This window comes from Schistocerca nitens, chromosome 6 (assembly GCF_023898315.1).
Source record: "Schistocerca nitens isolate TAMUIC-IGC-003100 chromosome 6, iqSchNite1.1, whole genome shotgun sequence".
Taxonomy (NCBI): domain Eukaryota; kingdom Metazoa; phylum Arthropoda; class Insecta; order Orthoptera; family Acrididae; genus Schistocerca; species Schistocerca nitens.
Window position 1 is genome coordinate 414014547 of NC_064619.1, and position 21225 is coordinate 414035771.

General features: G+C 36.9%; 2 protein-coding genes across 2 annotated transcripts in view; one reads left to right on the forward strand and one right to left on the reverse strand.

Annotated features, from left to right (window-relative positions):
- Positions 1–13002, reverse strand: part of LOC126263682 (non-lysosomal glucosylceramidase) — a 257286-nt gene extending 244284 nt beyond the window's left edge. The window contains exon 1 of the mRNA XM_049960807.1: positions 12758–13002. Within this exon, the coding sequence (XP_049816764.1) occupies positions 12758–12978 (221 nt within the window). The 5' untranslated portion in view covers positions 12979–13002. The remainder of the gene's footprint in view (positions 1–12757) is intronic.
- Positions 13003–13050: 48 nt separating this feature from the next.
- Positions 13051–20971, forward strand: LOC126263684 (uncharacterized). The gene is made up of 2 exons (XM_049960811.1): positions 13051–13644; positions 18895–20971. The coding sequence occupies exons 1-2, from the start codon at positions 13387–13389 to the stop codon at positions 18937–18939; spliced, it is 303 nt and encodes a 100-aa protein (XP_049816768.1). The 5' UTR covers positions 13051–13386; the 3' UTR covers positions 18940–20971.
- Positions 20972–21225: the final 254 nt, after the last annotated feature.

The window sequence follows — 21225 nt, forward strand, 5'->3', positions numbered from 1 at the left end:
ATTAAAAAACAGTCCGCAGGTGACAGGTATGGAGTGTACAGAGAATGAGGCAGAACAGTCACTTTGATTTTTATGCAATAGTCATGCACCAACTGGAATCAATGTGTAGGTGCATTATGATGCAAGAGCCATGATTGTCTCTCCACATTTCAAGCCATTTCCTTTTCACATTTTCATGCAGGTGGTGCAATGTCTCTATAGTCCCTGTGGCACGAATTTCTGATGACCTAATCCTTCAAAATCAAAGAAAACTATCAGCATGGCTTTGACATCTGACCTGACCTGATGAACGTTTCTTGGTCTTGGAGAACCTTGCCTGAACCATTGTGAAGACTGAACCTTGGTCTCAATTCCATAATGGTAGATCCACATCTCATTACAGTTATGCCACTTATAATTCTCTTAAGTAACATCTCATTCTCATTTGCGCAATCCAAAGGCTCTTCAAAGATTGTGAGGCGAAGGTCTTTCTGATCTTTACTCATGAGCTGTGGAACAAACTTGGCGGCAAGAAAATGCGATCCAAAATGCTGTGTCAGGATTTCATGAGATGGCTCCAACTGAAATGTTACATTCTTCTGCAATCTCTCAGACAGTCAGTCTTCGACTGGCAAGCACTATTTTGTTGACATTCCTGACACAATCGCCGTCAGTAGACATCAAAGAGCATTCTGAACAAGGGTCATCGTCCAGACATTTTTAAACCACGTGAACCATTTGTAAGATCGAGTATGGCATAAGCCCTCATCACCCTAAGCTTCCTGCATCATTTGGACTGCTTCTGTAAAGGTTTTCTCAAGTTTCATGAAAAATTTAATGCAGACGCATTGCTCCTCTAACTCTGCTATCTCAAAATTCGCAACCTGTTCGACAGCACTGAACAATAACTACCAGACATACAACAATGAAACTTCCGGCAGTCACAAATTAAACAGAGGTGTGTGCAAGGATGCTACCCACATTTCGCTTCAACACACCATTGGTCAGAAATTATTAATGTTCTGGAATTTTAACAGACATAATACATTTCCTGAAGATAAAGACACATTGATTTACCCCGAGCTAATAGACTTAGTTCCCCCACATGTGTCCTGCTCCATTCAAAGTCCATTGAAGAATGGAAGCCGTTTTAATGGTGTGTGTTGCTCTGTCTTTCCCCATAGTTAACTCTGTGGTGGGCAGAACGCGAAGGAGGGGGAGGTGGGTAGGCATGCTACTACATCTAAATCTATTACCCCGCAGGCTACATGAAGGTGTAAGGCAGAGGATACTTCTGGTACTATTTCTGGCCCTCCATTCTGCGTTCCATTTGCAAATGGGGTTTGGGAACAATGACTGTATAAGCTCTAATTTCTTGAATTGAGTGTCTTGAAGGTTCCCTCAGACAGACTTCAATATTAATGCCTTCAACAGTATTGTCACTGTCTGAGCCGTTACACAATACCAACCTCACAGGGCCTGATGGCCTCAGACCTGACCAGTTTGGCCTGTTGATTTTTGTGCTTAACTTGGATTTTGGAGGACAACTGCAAGCATTTTTACAGAATCACTTTGCTGGCTGTCTTCTAGTGTCTGGTATGAGCGTCTATCCTTTCAAACATCAGGTTTAGCAACCACCATTATTTCACAGGTAGGAAGGGTTGGTTGTTGGACTAGACTTCCAAGCTGCACTGAAACATGCAGGTTTATGGGATCTGCTCAGCTGTCAAAGTGTGGGGGCAAACACTAGACTTCTGTACAGGCTGCTTCAATGCAGAGTATATTACTTCAGCAAACTGGGTGGCTGTATGGCCTTAAATGCCTTCTTCGAATCAGAATATGAGATGCGAAGGGTGAATTTAATCCATATTTTCTTATCTTCTTCTTGCTCCAAACTGGATGAGTTTAAGAGCAATCGACACACACGAGTGTAGCAACACAATGAATACCTGGTTCTTGGGCAGTGGAACCACATCTTTCACATGTATTCGGACTATTACAAACAATTATGGTGCAGCCATTGTATTGATACTTAAAGCAACAGGACCTAAATTTAGGGCAAAGAAATCTTTCTGCAGTATATTCAGGCAAATTTTGTAGACTGAATGTCATGATAAAAGACAGTGACTTCTGTAACTCACCGCCAACCCTTTCCATGAACAACACAACAAAAAAACCACCTAAATTGCAAATTACACTTTTTTTATTCACTCTACGACTAGTTTCGGGTTGGGACCCATTTTCACATCATCATGACACAGTCAAAAAGGGTACTTCCAAAAATGCAAAAACTATATCTAAAATGTGCAAACTAACAGTTTAAGCGCAATACCGGTAATTTAGGAAGTTTTCTACTTCAGTGAACATTCACTTTCCCACTCCTGTAGAGTTTCTACAAGAGACACTAGGCAGGTTTGCATATGGTGGGGCAAAAGAGACAATAAAAAAAGCTGCATTGCTCACTAGAAGCACAAAAAATTATTTCAGTCCAAAATTTCCAATAAGGCCAGAAGCAAATTATGGGAAAATTTTAACCCTATTGTCATCAATAAACAAAGCGACAATGATCCGAAACTTTATTATTTATGTAGGTACCAAGTACATGAAAAGCATAAGTTATGCCAACCACAGAGAAAAACACACACACACACACACACACACACACACACACACACACACACATACAGTATTTGCAAAAGCAGGAATTGGTTGATAAGACTAGATAAAGCCTGGGGCCTTGAGGAAACAAACTACAGGGTGTCCATAAACTCCCTTTACAACTTCAAAATTTTATTACAACGGAAGTTGTTGAAATATTTTAACAAAATTTCTTTTATTGTAATCACTGTTTACTAAAGTTTTTATACATATAAAAATTTTGTGTTTCAGAAACTCTGTTAATGGAAGAAACTGAACCTCTGTAAAATGGCAACTCCTCAAGGGAAGGCACAATGTGTGTGGTGGTTTATTGAGACAAAATCAGATGTTCAGACTCAACGAAACTTCAGAAAGTATGGAAGAGATCCACCATCGTGCCCTTCAGTCATTTCATGGCACAAAAAATTTATGGACACAGAGACAATGTTAGATAAAGGGAGGAGCAGGTGACGAAGAACATCCGAGGAAAACATCGATCGCATTTTAAACGTCTTCACTCATTCACCTACGAAGTCCATCTGCACTGCTGCCAGACAGTTGCAACTACCACGTTCAACTGTGCATAAGGTCCTCCACAAGAACTTACAGCTGTACACTTACAAAGTTCAACTGTTACAGAAACTTGAGCCAAATGACAAGCCAAAACAGACAGAGTTTGCACTCAACATGTTGGAACGCCTTTCGGAGAATGAAGCATTCCTCAAGTGAGTTTGTTTCAGTGACGAGGCAACTTTTCATGTTTTTGGGACATTAAACAGACACAACGTGAGAATTTGGGGATCTGAGCACCCCCATGTGACTAGGGAGCTTCACCGGGATAGTACAAAAGTGAATGTGTGGTGTGGAATCATGTCCATTTTTCTTCAACGAGTCAACGATTACTGCAGATGTTCACCTCGACCTTCTGACCGAATGTGTAGACCACAACTGATTGACTCACAACCACCTATCATTTTCCAGCACAATGGTGCACCACCACATTGGGGACTGTATGTCCGTCAGTTCCTCAATGAAACATTTCCAGGCAGATGGATTGGGAGGGATGGGCCAATTCCTTGGCCACTGCCTTCGCCAGATATCACTCCCTTGGACTTTTTTTTTTATAGGGATATGTAAAAGATATTGTGTATCAAACACAGATACGGGACACTGCTGACTTGAAGCAAAGAATTCGTAATGCCATTACTATCACTGAAGATGCTATGCTACAGCGAACATGGCAAGAAATCTAGTACTGTCTTGGTGTGCTTCGTGTGACTAAAGGCGTCCATATGGAGGTCTGTTAAACACTGACAAAAAACTTTTATAAACATTGATTACAATAAAAGAAATGTTAAAATATTTCAACAACTGCCATTGTAATAAAATTTTGAAGTTCTAAAGGGACTTTATGGACACCCTGTACATCCTGAAAGAGAGAGGGAAATGTTCAGAGGGAAATCTTACATCTTTCGTCTCAAATTAAGGAATGATTAACCTTAATTCCATTTAAGGATATGTTTATTAAGGAAGAATAAGTTTCTTGTATCAACGTAGGAGAAAAATTATTTATACTATTATTTGGTGGTCTCACCATGGCAGATAAACAGCCAATGATAAAACCTCAGGCTATCAGATATGAAAATATCCTCAGTGCACTTCCTGTCTTCATTTATAGGTTAAAAATGCTATCTGGAACAAGAATTCAGGTAAAGAACACAACTCATCTTCGAAAAAGGTTATTTGAGAGACTTGTTACTTAAAATATACTGTAATATATCAGTTTATGTGATTTTTATTTTGCATTCAGTTTTTGTACTTTCCTATTTAAACAAACAATATTCATTATTGAGGGGGGAAAACATGGTTCAGTGTCAGACTGCAGATCCGAAGGGCTGGGGTTCAAATACTGGTCATTTATGGGGTTTTTATCTTTCACTTATTTCTTTCATCTCTGGCAATGTTTGTTAAAGTGATGAGTTATATCATAATTTCAAATCCACATTAAACTGTAGGTCCCATTAACTGGTTGTGCAGATCAGTTCAATGTAGAAGCGAGGTAATGGCATCCTACACCTCACTAACCATATCCATTAAAGTGTTGTAAGGTTAGAACTAATCTACAGGTTGATGGCAGCTTTTCTGACAACAGAATGCCTTAAATTTCTGAAATATTTATATTATATTGCTTATGTGAATTATATTAGAGCCTGATACATTTAATTGCTGTAATGTCTCAATTTTCTTGAAAACATTGTATGTTGTTCTAGAGATGGAGTGGTTTAAATTATTGTATAATCTATTACAACACAGATTTATGTATTTGAAGATGGTAACATGTGCTGCCAAAACTAGTAATTCACTAATATATTAACATAGCAATGTTGGGAAAGTTTTCATATGAAGACTACAGTGTGAATTTATAGATTGCCTCCTGCACCAACTGATCATGTAAGGTAAACACAATATTTTAATACATTCTACAGAGTTGCTGTGTACATGTGTAGCCTACCCACATCTGATTCCACTCTGCACTGACGTTATACTCTTGAAGCCTTTGTGGAGGTTGGTTTTGGTCCTAATATTATAATTACATTTTGAACTTTTTAAAGAAAAGATAATATTAATTGCTAAAGAATATTCGTGAGTATATGTACTGGAATCAGATGTAAAAGAATGTTCAATACAAGTTGTTGGCTTTGACCGGTGACATAGGATACATGAAACAAATGTCATAAAAAATATGGCAACCACAATGTGATGTTATTGGTGACTTTTTCAAAATCAGTTTTTTCTGCTTTCCAATTCATTGGCTTGGCCAACTAACAATGAAACTTTGAACATATGCGCCAAAAGGTGACATGACATCAGTCATTAACATTAAATCACTTGTTTATACCACATTCCTCTCGACCTCTGTGAAACTTTTAAAAGAAATTCAAGATTTTTTAAAGAAGCCTGTGGGTGTTGTAGAACTAAATGTTATCCATGATTCAAGTCTTTTAAAAAAATATTTTGTAGCACATTAATATAACGAAAAATGCATAGTAAACTTTTTTTTAACATCAGATTACCTGCAGCTGGGGTGCAAAATTGCGCAAGAAGCCCAGAACTGGAGAAGTCATAGCCAGAGATGAGGGAGCAGAGTTACAATACTTCTCGCAGAGGTGTATTGCCTTTGACACCTTGTGAACATTTTCCGCATGCATTTAATTCAAATAAACAGCAAATAACACATACAATCATCAATGTACAATGGTGTGTGAGATGTAGATGAATCATGGAAACATAACTTTTAAAAAGACACTGATGGGTCTCATCTCCTTTTACCCAATATTATCATCTTAACAATACACAAAAAGTCCTGCTGGGAACACATTCCACATCACGGACATCTCTATGGATAACGATTACAGTACCGTGGGCACACTGGACAAGTGTATTCCCCTGACAAAGCCTCTCAGGCAACAATCTCACCGTTAATGTTGAACAGACATATTTAACTGGTGAATTCTTTGATATCTGGCCAAATTTGTGTATAGGTGGACATCCCATCTATAGCAGTGGCCACTCCAATGCATAAACCACTTTTGTGACATTGTTCCACTGCAGAAAGTATGAAAATTGTGCATGTAAAACAAAATAACTTATCTGCTAATGGTTCACATTTGGTGCCATTTCATTATTTGTGACGTGACACTTCAGCATTTAGCAGTTGAGACAACACTTTTAACAAATAACGTTTTATGGTCCGGGCACAAAATGGTGATGGCAGTTACAACAGATCATTCAGATACTGAGTGAACAGCCTACTTCTACTTTATCTTTAGTATGTTTAAGCAACATCCATTGCTGTAAAGTACAGGATTTTTACTGGTGGTTGCAAATATCCATGAGTACACGCACCACAAATGCCACTGTCTCCTTACACTATTAAAACCACATATGTTGAATATGATGTCAAACACAAAATTACTTCATGCAAAGAACAGAATTTTTGTAAATTATAATACTTATGTCTTCATTATTTTCTTACAACCACTGAACACATAGCTGATAGTAAGTTAATTATGAATAATGCCATCAGACTTTCCCTGAAAATGGAAAGTGTAATGCCCTCAAACTGTCATATAGTAAAGGATTTAACATAAATCAAAAGCAGAGGAATAATACAAAGCCTATATCATGAACAGTATGAGTTATGTAAGATATTCAAATACTAACAAGACTTTCAACAACGTAGATTTTCAATGATTATTATGTCAAAGAAATTGTGAAATATAATATGGAAAGACATTTACTGTGCATGACAGACATCTCTTGTTATGCTGCATTATTCACCAAATATGTTGTATTTACAATGGTTCCTGAAACCCAACTTATTCATCAGTAGAGTAAATACAGCTCAGTTCAATTACTGTACCACAATGAAATTCTCAAATCACCCATGTTGCACCCTCAGCACATCTGTAACAAAACAATTCATTTATACACCCTTCTTTTTATAACAAATATGCCAGTGGCACCAATTTTGCTTATGCCTCCCCAATTCTCCCCCCATGAACCACAGCCACACAATAGCAACTTGGCAAGGTGGGATGATTTGTGTGTCTCACTGGTAAGACGGAAGGGTATCAGTGGAGAGGCCACACAATCATGTGGTTTCAGAAGAGGGACAGCAGCCTTTTCACTAGTTGCAGGGGCACTAATCGGGATAACTGACTGATCTGGTCTTGTTGCATCAGCCAACATAGCCTTGTTTTGCTGGTACTGCAAACAGCTGAAAGCAAGGGGAAACACTACTGTAATTATTTTTCCTTAAGGGCATACAGCTCTACTGTAAGATTAAATGATAATGGCATCATCTTGGGTAAAATATTCTGGTGGTAAAATAGTCCAGCATTTGGATCTCCAGGTGAGGATTACTCAGGAGGATGTTAACATCGGGAAAAACAAAACTGGCATTTTATGGGTTAGAGCCAGAAAACTTAGATCCCTCGATTGGGTAGGTAAGTTAAAAGAGAATTTAACAAGGGAAATGGTTAGGCTGAAGTTATGTATAGTGGGAATCTGTAAAGTTCAGTGGCAAGAGGAGCAGGACCTCAGTTCAGGTGACTACAAGGTTATAAATACAAGATCAAACAAGGGTAATGCAGAGGCAGGTCTAATGATGAATAGTAATCTGGGTGAGCTACTATGAACAGCCTCATGAATGCAATATAGCCAAGGTAGACACAAAGTCAGCTTTGCAGATGGAGAGTAAAAGAATGTATGATAAGAGAAATTATTCAGGTAGTTAAGGGTGACAAAAATTAATCATGATGGGAAACTGGATTAATATAGTAGGAAAAGGAAGGAGAAGACAAATAGTAGTAAAATATGGACTGTAGGAAAGATGAAAGAGGAACCCACAGAGGTAGAATTTTGCACAGAGCAAAAGTTAATAACTGCTAACACATGGTTTAAGAATCAAGTAAGAAGTTTGTATAAGTGGAAGAGACTGAGACACAGAAAGGCTTCAGACTGATAACATAATGACAAGATAGCTTTCCAAAACTTTTAAACTGTAAACAAGGGCATGTATAGACTCTGAACATAAATTTACTTGTTATGAACTGTAGATTAAAACTGAAGAAATCGCAAAAAGGTATGTAATTAGAGAGATGGAACTTGGATGAGATAAAAAAAAAGTCAGAAGGAGTTTGAGAGTTTTTCAAAGGGAGTGTGATACAAAGTGACTGCAACATGGAAAAGAATACAGTACAAAATGAATGGATAGCTTTTAGAGAGGAATAGTGAAGGCCGCAGAGCGTCAAATGCGTAAAAAGACAAGGACTTCTACATACATACTCTGCAAGCTACTGTATGCCATGTGTTGGAGGGTACCCTACACCACTGCTAGTCATTTCCTTTCCTGTTCCACTCACAAATAGAGGAAGGTAAAAACGACTATACATGCCTCCACAAGCTCCCTAATCTCTCTAATCTTACCTTCAAGGTGCTTACGCGAAATATATGTTGGTGACAGTAGAATTATTCTGCAGTCAGCTTCAAATGCCAGTTCTCCAAATTTTCTCAATAGTGATTCTCAAAAAGATCGTTGCCTACCCTCCAGTGATTGCCATTTGAGTTCCCGAACATCTCTAACACTTGCATGCAACCTGAACCTACTGGTAAAAAATCTAGCAGCCCGTCCCTGGATGGCTTTGATGTCTTCCTTTAATATGACATGGGGCGGATCTGAAATACTAGCAATACTCAACAATGCAGTGCATTAATGTCCTACATATAGCCTTGTTTACAGATGGGCCACACTTTGTCAAATTTCTCTGAATAAACCCAAGACGATCATTTGTCTTTCCTACTACTATTCTTAAGTGCTCATTCCATTCCATTCCATTCCATTCTGCTTTGCAAAATTACATCTAGATATTTAATCAACATGACTGTGTCAAGCAGCACACTACTACTGCTGTTCTCTAACACTATGGTGTGTTATTTTATTTTTACTCGTCTGCATTAACTTACATTTTTCTACAGCCTTGGGTTTCATCAGAGGTACTGAATTTAACTAATGGCAGGATATGCAGTAAATGATGGAGCTGAAAGGGTCTACAGACTTTAAAAAATGATACTGATAACAAAGAACAGTATGGCTAAGCAGAAAGGGCTAGAGCCAAATTTAACGATATATATGCTTATGTAACCGAGGGAAAGATAGATAAACACCTACAAAAAAATTGGAGAAAAGAGAAGCAGCTGTATGAATATTAAGAATTCCAACAGAAGGAATATGTACATGGGCTATAAGAGGGAAATGAAGTTGAAGGCAACATTATAGAACAGAAAGAGGAAGTAGATGAAGATGAGATGGGAGGAATTTGGCAGAACACTATAAGACCTAAATCAAAACATGGCCCCTGCAGTTGATGACAACCCATCTGAAATATTTATATACTTGGAAGAGCCAGCCATGACAGAACAATTCCACCTGGAATGCATAATGTATGAGACAGGCAAAATACTTTCAGGCCTCAACAAGAATGTAATAATTCCAATTCCAAAGAAAGCAGGTGCTGACAGGTGTGAATGTTCCACATTATCAATTCAATAGGTATTGGTTACAAAATATAAACACGAATTATTTACAGGAAGGAAAAACACAGGAAGATATGCTTGGGTTACAGTGGAACATGACAGGCAGTACTGATCCTATGACTTTTCTTAGAAGATGGTTTAAAGAAAAGCACATATATGTCTACAGCGTTTGCAAACTTACAGCAAGCTTTTGACAAAACTGAGTGAAATACCCTCAAATTCTGAAAGCAGCAGAGGTACAATATAAGGAGCAAAACATTATTTCTAACTTGTACACAGACCACACTACATTGTAACTGTCTAAAGGCATGAAAGGAAACCAATAATAGAGGCAGTGAGAGAGTTGTAGCCTGTCCCCAATATTATTCAATCCTACACTGAGCAAGTAGTAAAGGAAATGAAAGAAAATTTGAAGAAGGAATCAAACTTCTGTGAGAAGAAATAAAAACTTTTGAAGTTTGTCAATGACAATATAATACTGTCAGAGACAGGAAAGATGATTAGGGTATAACATTGTGTCGACAGCAATGCCACTAAAGATTGAGTATTAGCTCAGATTATGAAAGGACAGGGAAGGAGATCAGCTGTGCCTCTATCAAAGCAACCATCCCGGTATTTGCCTGGAGCAATTTAGGGGAAATTACAGATCACCAATTGGGGCAGTGAGCTACACCCTGCTCCATCTCCCTCTGTGACAGCAAAGGACTTCGAAGAACAGTTGAAAGAAATGACAGTGTCTTGAAAGTAGGATATAAGATGGTTTCTGTGTAAGATGTACAAAGCAAAACAACGCTGCAGGAATGTAGTCTAATTAAATTACATTAGGAAATGACACACTACAAGTTGTAGATGAGTACTGCTATTTGGGCAGCAAAATGATGGCTGGAAAAAAAAAAAAAAAAAAAAAAAAAAAAAAAAAAAAAAAAAATTGTTGGCAATATAAATTTCAGCGTTAGGAAGACTTTCCTGAAGGAACATGTCTAGAATGCAGTCTTGTACAAAAGTGAAATGAGGGCAATAAGCAGTTCAATAACAAGACGAGACAGAGGAGAAGAGCTTTTGAAACATGGTACTATAGTAAAATACTAAAGGTAAGATGGTATATTATGCAGTTAATGAACAGGTGCTGAATAGAATGGGGAAGAAAAGAAATTTGGAGGCTATCACAAGCTGACTAAAAGAGGGGATTGATTTATAGGGCACATCTCGAGACATCACGGAATTGTCATTTTGAAACTGAAAGGAAGTGTGGGGGGTGAAAACTACAGAGGGAGGTCGAGTGGTGAATCAGTATGTAGGTTCAAATGGATATCGGTTGCAGCTGTTATTTGGCACTGAAGAGGCTTGTATAGAATAGACTAGTGTGGAGAGCTGCATCAAACCAGTCTTCAGACTGAAGACCACAACAAAAAACCATATGCAATCACCTGCCTTCTTAAATTTCAACTATATCTGCCAAAAATACTAAAGTGTGTTCACATACTGAATGAAATTAATAACTGCAATTATTAATGCCAAGCAATTAGCAATATAGATATACGATTTCAGTATTACCATTAAGACGCAAAATATTTTCTTCCACAAAAAAATCTGAAACAGTTATTGCAAAATAACAAACTTAGAGCAACTGTTGTTAATGCTGTACCTGAAAGGGATTGCTATTTGTCATTAGATAAAACCAATGAATTAATGAAAAGTTTTGTGTAATCATCTATCAGTAAGTAGGATATTGGTTAATACTTGCAACACAGACCTTCACGCAAGTTCTTCCAACGAAAATAGAATACACTCTTTCACACTAGCCCTCAGTGAAAATTAGTTTTAAAATTTCTTAAAAAAGTGTTTGTTGTGCAGTGGGAGTGGCAAGCCTGTCTCACGCTTGGTCATCATTTAAAAAACACATTCAGTCTTTGAAGGGTTTCAAACTCAAAGCTTTTTCACCATGTCATTAAAAGTAAGATGTTGCTGCAGTATCTCAAAAACATTCAGTTACGTACATTACCAGGCTCCAATGGAGAATATCCGTATCATGCACCTAATGTACAAACGTCTTTGAGCATCAAATTAATATTAACCGACGAAAGATTTCTCAAACAGATTATGAAAAGATGCTGCACCCACTGAATCAGGGGGAAAGACATTATGGTGTCCACTAAATCTTTCCACAGTGCTGCTACTGTTTATTGCAAACATTAACAACCATTTTGCAAAACCACAACTGTGATTTCATAATGATTGCCAATAATAGCTAGACCTATCGGTACATCAACTGTTTGGTGTATGATGCCAATAATACACTAAAAATGTTCCGAATTCATTCACCAGTACACACAAACGAGAAAGAATAGGTAATACCAGTTTTATTAATTTCCACAACCTACAAGACTTCTGCAAAACACGTTTCGTATCAACATTCACTTAGGAGTAACTGTACCAATTACACTGCACATCCATGGAGGCTTAAGCGTCAAGCTTAACTGGAGAAATGTTTTCCTGAAACTACAAATTGTGTCAACGTGGTTTCAAGAATTAGCACCTTACATGATAGGCAAACATTCTTGGAAATTACCAATGTGTTACAAACATTTCATGACAATTTTTGTTTAAAATGTTTCGACCAAACAAGTTTCTGACGTGTAATGCGAAGAACAAATATTAAACTGCGGGGCGTAGTTCCTTTAGAGTTCAAATACATGCACGAGGCAGTCTTCAACACAAAGCAAATAAGTATTTGGATTTTGATTACTTATTTAATACAAATAACATCTTTTCATAAAAATCTTCTTGTACACTCGGCAGTTTGCACCAGCCTGAAACTGAAATTTCGTACTTTTGACAACTTTTATTGTCGTAAGGCAGAAGGGAAACTGATGGGAAGCCAACCCGGTTTGGAATGTTTACTACTTTCTGAATGAATTGATTGACGTTTCCATGACAGTTGTTTATATTCGGTGTAAAGAGGTGTAGCTTGTCCTGTGTTCAAACTTGTGGAACATGTGCACTATAAGTAAATGAAAGCAGGTATATAACAATAACAGCGTACCGCGATGTCAGAGGAAGGAGGGCTACCACTTGTTTTAGCGTCGGTACAATATGTGGATTTCTCCTCTCTGGAAATACGTGATCCAATTTAACTTTCCAACCAAATTGTGGAACTGCAAAACGCGTAGCATTACTGCCGAGCGCACTGCTTCCTTCGTCACCCATATTCATCGAGTATCGAACTACCACAACGCCCTTCTGTAAATCTCGAACGCACTTCATAGTTCATGTCTAATGAGAATTCTGACAACCAGAGACGATTACTTAATGCTTACGTACACGCATGGAGTAAATATATGCGTACACGACCAAAGGTCTTTGCTAATCAACGAAAGACAGCGTACTGTTTTACATTTTATTTTTATTTGGCCTTCGACGCTGCTACACACTACAACCATCACATTAAGAAGTTTTCAAATTACAAAACACGATGATCTTTTCCAGCATACGAACGACGTACGGTACTGCAACGCCAACTGGAGCAAGACTGTGATCAAGAAGTCGCAGTTGCTGAAAAATAACAGCTACAAATAAAATAGTGTCAATAAAGCTCGAAATAGTAATACAAATTTCTAAACTAGAAAGCTTTGCGAAACTAGACTATAAGGCGCAAAGTTTTTATTAGCCCCCATGGGGGCTCGCGTACTTCTCGATACCAGCGTAACATATGAAATAAAGACAGATTTTGATTTTTTAAATGAGGAGTGCTCCTTTGAAAGTAGTTGTGTTGACCTAAAAGACATGAACACAATAGTCATATCAATTTACAGAATTCCGGGAAGTGCAGTAACCGCAACTTTCTTGTCCAAACTACAGTATCTTCTTACTAAACTTAAGAAAGAAAGTAGGAAAAATATCATCACACCAGCTGATTTTAATGTAAATATGGTAAGTCAAGACAGTGTCTCAAAACAGTTTGTTGACATAATTCAGAGCTCTGGTTTTAAACTAAATTTTTGTGAATTCACCATAGAAAATGCCAATTCAGCTACTTGTATAGACAACATCTTAACAAATTGTGTCTTTGACAGTAAAAACAAGTCCTGTTTAGACTTAGGAATTTCTGATCATTCTGCGTTGTTTATTCAGCAGCAAGAAAAAAATAAACCAAATGTTAAGAAAGATTTTATGAAAAGAAAGTGTAGTAAAAATAACTTGAACCTATTCCGTGACAAGATAGATGCAATGAAATGGCCAGTAAATAATAGTGTGTCAAGTACTGAGAACTTTGATAATTTTGTAAGAAGTTTTGCAGAGGTATTCAATGAATTATACCCACCAAGGATCTGGCACCAAAAAGTTAAAAGTAAATGAGACTGGATTACTCCAGGCTTCAAAGTATCTTGTACTAAAGAACAAGAGCTACACAAAGAAACGAATCACAATAAAACACATGAATTTGTTAGCTATGTGAGATGTTATAAAGTTGTATTTAAAAGTGCTGCTAAAGCTGCCAAAAGAATGTCAAATGATAAGTTCATATTAGGGCATAAGAATAAGTCTAAACCAGTATGGTCTGTTATTAAATCAGAATTAGGTACAACAGTTAACCACCAGGAAATTTCAAAAGTCAAACAAAAGAATGATACTATTTCAAACCCTGCTCAAATAGCTCAGTGTTTTAAAGAGTTTCTCATAAATGTAACAAAATTTGATGTGAATGTGACTACTTATCAAAACGGTGAATTTCTTTGGCCTGGACAGGAATAGTTGACCTCCTTGTGACATTTAGTTAAGTCTCAGCCAAAATGCTGCAGGGTAGGATCAGATACCCACCAAAGTAATTAAATTTATATATGATAAAATAGCACACCAACTGTTCTTAATAATCAGTCAGTCATTTGAGCAAACCAACTTCCCTGATATGCTAAAGTCTGCAGGGATGAAACCACTACACAAAAAAGGATCAAGAGAGGATATGGGAAATTACCGCCCCATCTCTATCCTCCCTGTGCTACCCAAAATATTTGAAAAGATAGCTCGAGTCCAGATAACAAATCAATATGGGTTCCAAAACGGGAAAGCACCATGAGTGCTATTAATGAATTCATTGAAAAAAATCAGTTCATCACTAGACAAAAGCAACAAAGTAGCAGGTACCTTCTGCGACCTTACAGAGGCATTTGATTCTGTGAATCAATCCATGCTGCTTCATAAACTAGCCAGACATGGCATCAGACAAAATGCTCTGCAGTGGCTCAGGTCTTATCTGACAGACACAAAGCAAAGGATAATCATAACATCTAACACCATAAATTATGCATCTCAGTGGGATATAATATCACAAGGAGCCCATCAAGGCTCAATCTTAGGGCCAATATTGTTTCTCTTTTACATAAATGATTTACCTCTTTATACCAAGTAGTAGTAGTGGTAGTAGTAGTAGTAGTAGTAGTTTATTCATCCAGCGACAATGTACATTGTATGGATTTCATCAAAGAACATATTATAACAAAAATAAGATAAGGATGTACAATTACCTACATAATAGAGTGGATCATTTTACCTATCACAATATTTTTGGGCAAAAAACTTTCATTACTGTAATAATATAAAAGTATGAGAATGATCTTTTACATGAAATACATTACAAGTAAATAATTGACTTAACACTTTTGTTTGGGCCCTTTTACATGAAATACATCACAAGTAAATAACTGATTTATCACTTTTGTTTAAAAAAATAACATTGAGGCTGTGGCAAGCATTTGATTTATGGTACTATTGACGTATAGTAAATGAATGTAGTTACTTCCTCAAGGTTACTGCAGATATTCATTTATACTATAATAGCAGTTGGTCATTAGGAATTTAAATATTGCTTCCTTGAATGTAGACAATGTTTTTATTTCTTTTAGTTGAGTTGGAAGTTTGTTGTACAAAATAGTACTCCAAATGTTGGTTTGTTTTTGTGTTAAAGCCTTGTTTACACTTTTTATGTGAATGTCATTGCACATTCTTGTATTGTAGGAATGAAGATCTGAGTTTGTTTTATAATTATCAATGTGCATTTTTATATCAACAATACTTTTTTTTTATATAGAGGCATGGTAAGGGTAGAATATTTAGGTGCTGAAATAACTGTTTGAAAGGTGTTAGCCTTGCACTGTTTGAAATTATTCTAACAGCTAGTTTTTGTAAGGTGCAGATGTTATCATGTTTGCCTTATTATGACCCCAGAGGGTTAGGCCATAGGTAAGCAAAGTAGACAGTTCTGGTACACTCTCTACTATACACAGTACTAATTATGCGTAATGCAAAGCAAGCAGAGCTTAACTTATTATTGAGGTAGAGAATGTGGGCTTTCCAGTCTATAGTTTCATCAATTTGCACACCTAAGAATTGTGTGGCAGCTACCCTTTCAATTTGTTTATTTTGAATTTTGAGGTTCACATCATGATGAGACATTGTTTTCCGGTAATGTATATAATTAGTTTTGAAAGGTTATCCTGTTCAGTTCAAACCAGTTTTGTATGCATTCCAAAACTCTGGTTGTAGATGCTGTCAATACCCTATTTATGTCTGTTACAAAAACATTTGTGTCATCAGCAAACAAAGTTATGTGCATACCACTGATTGGAATCTTGATATCATTAATATATATAAGAAACAAGAGAGGTCCTAGAACGCTGCCCTGAGGTACTCAGATTGGTACAGTCTGCATGTCCAATCTGTATCCAACGCTTTGGTTTTTATTGTTTGCTGAGGTAATTTCTACTACCTGTTTTCTATTGTGGAGAAGTGACTGAAACAATTTTAATGCAACTCCTCGTATACCTATAGCTTCTAGTTTGTCTAGCAAGATATCATGGTCAGCAGTATTGAATGCCTTCGATAAGTCCACATTTATTCCTACTGTACTGTTATTTCTGTAAAGTCCCATTACAATGTTTTCATGAATTGGATAATTGCTGTTTCTCTACTCATGCCTATGCGAAAGCCATGTAGGTTTTCAGAGAAGAGATTGAATTTTTCGAGGTAATTTGTAATTATATTTTTCATGACAGTCTCTATTATTTTTGAAAATACAGATAACAGAGCTATTGGTCTATAGTTTCCTGGTTCATATATATTACCCTTTTTATACAATGGTTTCATTTTTGAAATTTTTAACCTTTGTGGGGATGCCCCTTCTGGTAATGACATGTGTATGATATGTGAGAGTGGTTCTGCTATGACACTAGCACATTTAATTATGACTGAACCTAGTACCTCATCAATTCCAGAGGAAATTTTATTCTTCATTGTTTTTATTATCTTAAGAACTTTTAATTTATTTGTGGGACATAGCAATATTGAATTACCACTTTGCACTCTTTGAACTGTGGTACTACTATTATTAGCAAAATTTTTACTCAGATTGACTGGAGTGTTTATGAAATACTCATTTATGTAATTTGCTGGAGTACCACTTCTGAGTAACACACCACATCTTTTAATATAATGTCATCTTGCTTTTTAACACTTTTGGTTGCTTCCTTTTTTACTTGCTGTTCCAACAGGACAATGCACGTCCGCATGTATCCCGTGCCACCCAACGTGCTCTAGAAGGTGTAAGTCAACTACCCTGGCCAGCAAGATCTCCGGATCTGTCCCCCATTGAGCATGTTTGGGACTGGATGAAGCGTCGTCTCACGCGGTCTGCACGTCCAGCACGAACGCTGGTCCAACTGAGGCGCCAGGTGGAAATGGCATGGCAAGCCGTTCCACAGGACTACATCCAGCATCTCTACGATCGTCTCCATGGGAGAATAGCAGCCTGCATTGCTGTGAAAGGTGGATATACACTGTACTAGTGCCGACATTGTGCATGCTCTGTTGCCTGTGTCTATGTGCCTGTGGTTCTGTCAGTGTGATCATGTGATGTATCTGACCCCAGGAATGTGTAAATAAAGTTTCCCCTTCCTGGGACAATGAATTCACGGTGTTCTTATTTCAATTTCCAGGAGTGTATATTCCATATTGCTTTCGACTTGTTTTCTGTCCCTATGATTACTTTTTCATTGTGCATTGTATTGGCTGTTTTTATTACTTTCTTATAAATTTTCTTATATTTCTTAACATATTCTGCAAAATGTTCATCTTGGTTGTCTTTTCTCAGTTGATTGAGAAGTTTTAGCTTTTGACTGGATAGTCTGATAGAAGGTGTTATCCACTGGCTGCTGTTGCTTGGTATGACACTGATTCTTGTCAGTTTTTTTGGAAAACACATCTCAAATATGGACATGAAAGTATTATAAAATGCATTGAATGATTCATCAGTAGATGATTTTGAATATATTTCTTCCCAGTTTCTTTTGCTGATGATTGAATAAAAATATTAACCTTTTGTGGGTGGAAGTGCCTTTTATATTCCCACTTGTATTTAACCACCTCAGGTACAGAAGAATTTATGCACGTTACTAGTGTGTTATGGTCTGAAAGACCTGGGTTTACATTTTGTGCCTTAGTAACATCATTTTTGATATCTGTAAAGTTATTATCTAATAGGGATGAAGATGACTTTGTTATTCTAGTGGGGTCCTTGAAGAGTGGTTTCATGTGAAAGCTGTTTAAGATTATCAAAAGCTGTCTTTTTTCTTCATTTTGAATTAACAGGTTGATGTTAAAATCCCCACATAGTAATAAGTTCACTTCACTGTTATACAAAGTGTTTAGCACTGCTTCCAAATTAAAAAAAAAAATATGTTTGTCACCTAGCAGTGACCTGCATATTGATATGACAATTAGTTTTTTATGCTTCTCTTCAGATTTTAGCTCTATGACGCATGATTCAAAATGTTTCTCGATATTTAGATGGTTTGTTTCAGATCTAACTTTATACTGCAGCCCAGCCCTAGTGTATATGCTTACTCCACCAGTTTTACAAACACTACAGCAATAATGAGATGCTAATTCAAAATTGCTTATATTTATAAGGCCTAATTCACTGATCCTGCACCTATGTTCTGATAGACAAATACATGAGATATCTACAAAGTTGTTTATAGCGACTTCTAATTCTAACACTTTATTCTTGAGACACTGAATGTTTTGACTCTTTTTTCTTGAAAGTTTTGGAAGTATTTTTTATTTTGTCAATACCTAGTGAATTGCTGCTTAGTTGCTGATTTTTGAAACTTATCTGCAATTTTTCAGGCAGATTTGTCACAATCTCTTCTTTTTCTTCGTCTGGTGCCATAAAAAGTCAGCACTAAGTGAAGCAGCTGTACCTAGCCTTTGGCTTCTCCTCAGGCAGTGTTGATCAGCTGCAACTGTTGTTGGAAGTTCAGTGCCTGCTGCTGTTGGTGCTGTCGGTGACATGTTTTCTCATACAGTGACCATGTTTGCTTTTTTTTACTGATACTGTTTCTGCTGGAGGTGGAGCTGCTGCTGTAACTGATGTTGGTTTTTCCTCAGCTACTGATGGTTCTTCTGCTTTTGATGTAGGTATAATTGTTATTGCTGTTTCTCCTGTTGTTGTTGTCATTGTAAAAATTAAAAAATGCCAGGATAGACAGTCACCTAAAAACTTTGCAATAATTAGAAAAAAAAACGGAAGCTATATTTTCATTTACCAATAACATTTTGGAATGCTTTGCAAGAAGACATTGCCTGTTGGCATATTTTGCAACCTGTCTAAGGCTTTTGACTGTGTCAATCATAAGAATTCTTATACCGTATTACTTGCAGATGTTCTGAACTGCTTCTTTATTACTAGCTCTGTATCATTTACCAGTCATGACTGGACATTTCACAGTAAATTCTCTATCAATAAACTTCAACAAAATCAATTAACTTCATATACCGGGTGATCAAAAAGTCAGTATAAATATGAAAACTGAATAAATCACGGAATAATGTAGATAGAGAGGTATAAATTGACACACATGCTTGGAATGACATAGGTTTTTATTAGAACCAAAAAAATACAAAAGTTCACCAAATGTCCGACAGATGGCGCTTCACCTGATCAGAATAGAAATAATTAGCATAACAAAGTAAGACAAGGCAAAGATGATGTTCTTTACAGGAAATGCTCAATATGTCCACCATCATTCCTCAACAATAGCTGTAGTCGAGGAATAATGTTGTGAACAGCACTATAAAGCATGTCCGGAGTTGTGGTGCGGCATTGGCGTCGGATGTTGTCTTTCAGCATCCCTAGAGATGTCGGTCGATCACGATACACTTGCGACTTCCGGTAACACCAAAGCCAATAATCGCACGGAATGAGGGCTGGGAACCTAGGAGGCCAAGCATGACGAAAGTGGTGGCTGAGCACACGATCATCACCAAACAATGCGCGCAAGAGATCTTTCATGCGCCATCTGTCAGACATTTTGTGAACTTTTTTTTTCCCTAATAAAACCCCATGTCATTCCAAGCATGTGTGTCAATTTTTACTTCTCTATCTACATTATTCCATGGTTTATTAAGTTTTCAAATTTATACTGACTTTTTGATCACCCTGTACATTCTGATCATAAAAGCTTACAGAAGACAAATGTTGCACATGAGAGCAAGCAGATACAGAAGGTCCATATAGATATAGCCTTAACTGGGAACATCACACCCCAAACCTTGAAAAGGCTTTGCTCAGCAACATTTGCCATCTGCAAATCTCCAAAATCAGAGACATCAGTGTCTCAAAGTCTGCCAACTTTGGCTACTTCCATTCATTTATGTGTTACAGAATAAAAAGTCTTTGTTAGTCAGAAAAAGGTTGTCCAAGTTTTGTATGGAGTGCCTCCAAGAACCTCATGCCATAATCTTTTTAAGCAAAACGGGACACTAACCACTACATCACAACATCTCTTTTCAGTCAAGGCACTCATGCTTCACAATCTCTCTCAATATTAAACAAGTGGATCATACCATAATCATAACTCAAGAAGGAAATGTGATATACACTGTGACCAGAGAAATTTGTCTCTGGTGCAAAAAGGTATGGATAATACCATCATCATAATTCAAGAAGGAAATGTGATATACACAGTGACCAGAGAAATTTGTCTCTGGTGCAAAAAGGTGTAGAATACACAAGCACAAAAGTCTTCAAAGCACTCACATGTAATATTAAGTGTCTACGATGTAATAATATACTATTTTAAAGTAAGCTAAAGATGTTCTTGCTCGAAAAAAGTTTCTGTTCTCTAGATGAATTCCTTACCAGAGATAGATAAGATTATTACTCATGTATTTCAATGCTGCTGCAATTACATTAATTTGTGTTCCGTAAGCCAAGAAGATGGTATTTTTTACTTTACTTAGAACTGTTTACATAATATCTGAAAATTGTATTTTACCTTGTTTTTGTGAGTGTAATTAGAACTTACTAATTGAGTTTTTTATCATTCCACATCCAGGCATTACCATGCAAAAAATGGATCTATTGAATATGTATTGCAAAATAAATAAATAAATACATAAATAAATAAGTTGTCTTCTAGTTGTTATGATCAATGGTTTTGTTGGGGCAAGAGTAGT